The sequence below is a fragment of the Nicotiana attenuata genome, unplaced genomic scaffold (assembly GCF_001879085.1).
Source record: "Nicotiana attenuata strain UT unplaced genomic scaffold, NIATTr2, whole genome shotgun sequence".
Classification (NCBI taxonomy): Eukaryota; Viridiplantae; Streptophyta; class Magnoliopsida; order Solanales; family Solanaceae; genus Nicotiana; species Nicotiana attenuata.
The window spans coordinates 564,872-571,532 of NW_017670495.1; the positions used below are offsets into that span (position 1 = coordinate 564,872).

Consider the following 6,661-nt stretch of genomic DNA (forward strand, 5'->3'; position numbering starts at 1 on the left):
ATTACCCACATAAATCTGACCAAGTCCCAAAGGCCCTATTTATAGAATATAGGCAGCCCTTAGACTTGACAGCACAATGACACTTGTCGTCTACAGCTTTTGCCACTTGTCGGGCTAAGTTTAAATATGTTCCTAACATGTAGTTGACATCCAACGTCCAACTCAACTTACGACACATAGGCGGCTAAACGAAGGTACAAGCATGATCTGATCATGGGACAAAGAGGTTATGACAAGGTAACCGCCAAAACTGCTTTTCATGTGCATTGCATGTGCCATCTTCACTTGGCCAGCTGAATTTCGCCCAAGGCTTGCTTTGTGCCAAGCCTTAGCTCAATTTGACATTGCTCCGCGCCAATGTCTTTCCCGTAACCCGCTGCCATGATTTTCCCGCACACGCCCGGCGCCGCTGTCGCCTGCGCACTGCCTTGGCTTAGTTTTCTGCCTTGTCCATGTCAACCTTCATTTCCCTCGTGCCATTGCTTGTATTTTCCTTCACATAGCCTTGCCTTAGCTATTGAAAGCCTTTGCCATCATCCTGCCTTCCCGCTTTGCCTTAGCTTAGCCCGCACATAGCTGCCACAACCCAAAAGTGCCATGTCTCCGACTTTGGCGCGCATGCCGTGCCATGCCGCCCTAACATTGCCCATGCTACCTCATCAAGCCCTTTAGTCCCCTAGTCGTCGCCCTTTGCCCTGTCCCAAAGCCTTGGCCAATACTTGCCCACAACAGCCCTCAATGCCAATGTCATGTCCGTCGCCCGCATGATCGTTTTACCCGCACCTAGGCCATTGACAAGGCCATCACACCCAAATCCTTGCCACGCCCGATGACAAAGAGTTAGGGTCTAACAAACCACCCGCACCCTTGTTACAATTCGTCCCTTTACCGATTCATTTATTTGAAACCATAAGAGACCTAATCAGAATTATTGTGACTTTTTTTTTTCCGGAAGAAAAGCGTCCTGGACGATTCTGGATATACATGCACCAAAGGGCTTGTATTGTCACATCAAATCATAAAGCATATTTTTCTTGACCATTGAATAGAAGAGTGCATAGGATAATTTCCTTCCGAGATGATTTGATCGTCCCTCTAGGGCAGCAAGCTGGTCCATACAAATATTTGGGGATAACCAGAACCAGAGAAACTTTAGTGGCTAGCCAAAATGATATATTGCCAAAAACAGAACTCCTAATCAAAATTGGTGGAAAGAGAATGGACTGGAATCTGGATAGTACCACCAGAGAGGCAAATAGCAGAAATGCTTGCTCTCTGTGTGTGTGTGAAGGCACTCCACTTCCAAATTTAAAAACTAAGTAGAACCACAAAAGGGGTCAGTAATTGAAGGAAGAAGGTGCTTGTAGGAGTTCTCATATATCGTCGGCATTCATTCTTATCAAATTCACACACACACACACACACACACAGAGAGAGAGAGAGAGAGAGTCAAACTCGTTTAGGAACCGAGTCAAACTCAAGGCAACATCCTTAAATTTTAGATCAATTTCCTAAAGGGCACCAAGTACTCTTGAATGATAACTCAAGTAGTAGGGTCGATATCCTAATAATAGAAATGCTGAAGAAATGATAGTGGATGTTACCTAAACTCAAATCCACCAAACGCTTGGTTTTAAGCTACAAGCCTAAGGAAGAGACCAAAGAACTCGCACTAGCAGCATCAGTAATGACAACCAATCTAATGGAGCAACGCATTGAAATGAGAAATACCAAAAAAGTTTGATGACACAGCATCAAATTTCCAGTACCTGACATTCATCAAGATCTACTTATCCATATTATCATTGTCTCAGAAACAACCAAAATTAAAAAATTTCCAGGATAAAGAGCTATTTCCATCAAGAACTTCACAGTAATAACTAACAAAGCAGGAGCAGTCTTATCCCCTCAACTAACCAAATTTACCTAACCTCAGTACTAGAATCCTTATAATTCCTAAAAACAAGAATTGACCTTTACATTACATTGGCAGTTAAGACAACTTTCTAACCTCAACCCTCCATTGATCCACAATTATTTATAATCAACTTTGGGCCGAACTCAACCTCAAACGCTAGCCCATGAGATGAGGATTCCCCGAGACCATAAGGAAACCCATTTTTAAATTCCCAACATATTATATTACTTTAAGTGTCTTGACAAAAGTATATTTGTACAGGCATCCTCATGTAAAAGACACTATTTTCAACCTGTGAGGATCTAGAAGCAATTAAAATACTATAGGAAAGTATTTTTCGAGGAAATTGATGTAAACCGAAAAGAACCACATCCACCTACCTGAGAGGCCGAGAAAAGAACTAAATCAAAATGGTTGTTGTTAACAGCATTCTTTTTGACATCCCTAGTCATACAAGGAAACCAATATGTTCCTGGCCATATTGCATCATACAAAGATGCATACCAGAATTAAAGCTTAAAACTTCTGTACATGAGCTGATCCGAGAGGAAGTTTACCAAAGCTAATTCATATATCCTCATACACCAACATAAATGACTAGCGACAAAGTAGAAGCCCTTGAGTAACACTATGATATGGTTAACCCATGAATCAGCAAAATCAACAACATGAAACCATATATATATCACATCCAAGAAATAGCAAAAACATTCAAATGCTAAATAAGCTGTTGTGACAACAAAAGACAGTGAGGCTGGACAAAATACGGTTTATACCCAATTGCAAATCACACATAACAAGCTCCAACTTTGATAAATAAATATGCTACTTGTCAATGCAGAGAGCTAAACTACACAAATTTAGTAATTAACAGAACTACAAACAGAAACCAAACTAGAAAAGCAAGTTCACCCTAAATTAGTTTACTTTTGCAAGATGGTAATACCAGAAGCTCCCATGGCTTCGCGCACCAGCTTCCCCTGCTCAGTGATCAGATCCACCCTCCTGAAGCACAAGTCAAACTCAGCTAACTTCAAAGACGTCAACTTTTCCTTCATCTCATTCCTCTTCTCAATACTAATCAACCCAGAATTCTCTTCAAGCCACTTCTCCAGTTCAGCAACACTTCTCTCACACAAAACCGAACTCAAATTCTGTGCAGCAACCTCTACATTTTTCTCCCTCTTCACCACCTCAGCACCCTGTTCCTCATTTTGCTTCATTGCATCCTCCAAAACCACATTATCTTGACCCTCACTCTTACTTTGCTCCTTTTTTGAAGTTGTTCCATTCTCCACTACTCTATCAACTTCTTCAACTTTCTCACCCTTATTATCAGTTTTCTCTTTACCCCAAATCTTTTTGGACAATTCATAAGTTTTTTGCTCATGGGGTTTTGAAAACGTTCTCTCCTTTTTTCCTTTTTTCTCTTTCCCAGCATTGTTCTCATACTTCTTTTTCAACCTCCTAATCTTATCTTGCAACTGTGTCTTACTCACATCTACATGCAAAGATTTTTTAATAAATTCATGAAATGCGCTCAAATCAGCAACCGGGTCGGATTTTTTCTTGGACCTGTAATCAATCATGCCCTTTAAAATAACAATTTCGTCATCTTCACTCCATAATCTCTGAAAAAGCTGCCTTTTCACATCCTCAGAGGGTGTTTTTTGGTTCACTGGAGTTTCAATCTCTTTTTTGGGTGTCTTCTTAGACCTCTTAGATTCCTTTGTTTCAGCATCGTCCACTGCCACCGGCCGTTTAGCTCCGGCACCGGCGGATGACTTCGCCGGAGGAGGAGAAGTGGGTTTGGCAGTAGCATTTGGTTTGGATCTAGGCTTGGGAGCAGATTTTTTTGGGTCGTCCATGGGTTTGGATGCTAAGGGTTTTACTGTAACTGGGTTTGGTTTCTGGGTTAGAGGTTCGGGTTCTGACTCAGACTCAGACTCGGACCCGGATTCCTCTGCAGAAGAAGAGGAATCTTCAGGTGGTTGAGGCTTTTTTGGAGCGGCAAGTGGTGGTTTTTTCGAGGGTGGTGATTGTTTGTCGGGTTCGGGTTCGGGCTCTGACTCTGATTCAGATTCAGATTCAGAGTCTACGTTTCCGGGGGAAGAAACTTCCATTTCGTCGCCGGATTCTTCTTCCTCCTCGGTATGCTTCTTAGCCATTTTGAAAAGGGAAAGGGTTTAGGGGTTAGGGCAAAGCCGCAGAGAGAGGAGTGGGGATTATTGCTCTGTTCTTTTAACTTTTAAGGCGACGTTACTTCATATACTATCGATAAGTGAGAATGCCAGTAGGAATTAACCACTTTTACTTTTTCAAGGTTAGTCAAATTAAAATCCAAGAGCACAACTCCCCCCATCCAAACTTTTCATCCAATTGTTTACTTTTATGAAGTCGAAATTTAAGAGATCAATTTTTAGTTTCTTCGTTTTAGAAAGAAATACTTCCTCCGATCACTTTTATTTGTCATGTATATTCCTTCCGGTCCACAATAAGTGATTTTTTTACCTTTTTTTTGTGGTTCAAAATAAGTAATTTTTTCAGATTTCAAGAATGAATTAATTATTTTTTTCCTACATTGCCCTTGGAGTAAATAGTATTGTGTTAGGAGTATTTATGTGAAGAGATAGCAAAGGTTAATATGGTCAATTTCATTGCTAATTAATGCTAAAAGGTGGATTTCTTAATCTGTGTGAAAACAGCTAAAAAATCACTTATTTTGGACCGGAGGGAGTACTAAAAATAAATGTTTACTTTTACTTGAAACTTTACGCATATCAGGAGAAGATAATAAATTTTTTTCTGTTTTACGCACAGTATTTATACTCATTTCAAATCATAATCCAACAAAATATAAATTAATATGGGTATCATGGTAAATTATGCACTTCATTTATTATTTCTTAAGGGGCGTGAAATGTCAAAACGTGCCAAGCAAAAGTGACCGGAGGGAGTAAGATTTTTTTAGACGTCTTCAACTTGTTTGATATTGAGACGTTATAAATAAGGGTGAATATAATCTTGTAAATGGTAGAAATAAACAATGAGCAAGTACAAATAAATATTTTGCTTGTATTTAATATTTATACATAATCAAGTAATTTGATTTTAGTAATTAAAAACTAAAGTAAAAATATTAAATTTAATTATGTTTAAGCGACAAATGTGTGTAAAGAAGGACGTATGTGTTATGTTTTACCAAGAGAATGAGTCTCTACATCTAAGTAGCACAAATTAGATTGAATATCAACCAGATCAAACTAGGCATAAAACTTAGGAAGAAACTATATGTTATGGCCGCTTATAATTTGGATCCAAGAAAATGACCTTTTCAAATCTTTGATTTCTGTTTTTAGTAGTTTTCAAAATTATTATAGTTATATATAGGTGTTTCATAACTTCTATTTTTCTCGATTTACGATACTGATTTATTTAAAAATTAACTTATATTTTTTTATCTTGATCTATTTGCCTATCCTTGCCATCATAGTCATTTCGATTTATAGACACGTAATCTCAATAAATTACAGCATTCATCTGGGCTAGGCACCTTATCTCACGCAGTGTCACGTGACACTACTTTATCAAAAAAAAATCATAAATATGTATGTATAAATAATTTTAAAAAAATAAAATATTAGGTGTAAATATTAAAAAAATGACACCGCTGGTCATTATACTCCATTCGGTCCACGATAAGTAACCATTTTGCCTTTTTATTTTGGGCCAAAATAAGTGTCCATTTATATAATCAAAAAGAAATTAATTTTAATTTTTCAAAATTTGCCCTTAATTTACATATTCCAATGTATCAAGGTAACAATTAATTAAGGTTAATTTAGTGAATACATCTTTTTTTCTCTAGGAGTTCGTATTTCCTTAATGGGTGTGCCAAATGTAAAATGGTCACTTATTGTGGACGGGATGGAGTAGTGATTTATTTATTTGTTCACTTCTTCAATGTTAATACCGTGAAAATTGCGGTGCGCCCTATTTGGTCGGCCCCATTTAATCTATACCTATATTTTTAAAATTATTTAACATATATCCTAAGTTTTACAACTTCAGGCCCCTCCTTCTTTCTGCTACCTGTGCGCTCCTTTCTTCCTCCTTTCTTTTCATTGGAAAACTGTAGCGTGGAATTATGTATAATGAACATATACATAAAGGAAAAAAGGAAATCTTGCTTTTCTTTCTGTACGATGAGGGCAAAACAGATATGTGAAGGAAGAGATCTTCATCGTCTACTTTATACGAATGATATAGCATTGGACTCCTGATTTTGATGTGTGATTGCAATTTTCAGCACAATGTGCCTAAAGCCAATGGATCCCATCCCATGACTCGAATATTGCTGGCCTAAGTCTACATAGTAATGTAAACTGCAGTGTTACTTGATGAATATAAATGGTGAAATTTATGAAATTTTTCCAAGCTACTGCTACAAACTTAATAAGATCACATCAGGTTTAGGGGAAGCTTCTTTGAGGCAGTAGACCTATAACGAGTTTGTGACTTTAAATATAGTCCATAAATCAGCTGAAATTCAGCAAATATAGAACAAAACTTCAGCTAAAGCATGCTGAAGTTCAACAAATAGAGAACAAAACTTCAGCTAGTAGAATGCTTAAGTTCAGCAATTACAAACAAAAACTTCAGCCAACACTAAGTTTACGCGAAAAACTTCAGCTAAAACATGCTAAAGTTCAGCAAATAGAGAATAAAACTTCAGCTAGTACG

At 37.8% G+C, this 6,661-nt stretch overlaps 1 protein-coding gene across 1 annotated transcript; it reads right to left on the reverse strand.

The window, feature by feature from the left end:
* Nucleotides 1-2,608: 2,608 nt before the first annotated feature.
* Nucleotides 2,609-4,185, reverse strand: LOC109240219 (GLABROUS1 enhancer-binding protein-like). The gene has a single exon (XM_019406852.1). It carries the CDS (start codon nt 4,084-4,086, stop codon nt 2,842-2,844), a length of 1,245 nt encoding a protein of 414 aa, XP_019262397.1. The 5' UTR covers nt 4,087-4,185; the 3' UTR covers nt 2,609-2,841.
* Nucleotides 4,186-6,661: the final 2,476 nt, after the last annotated feature.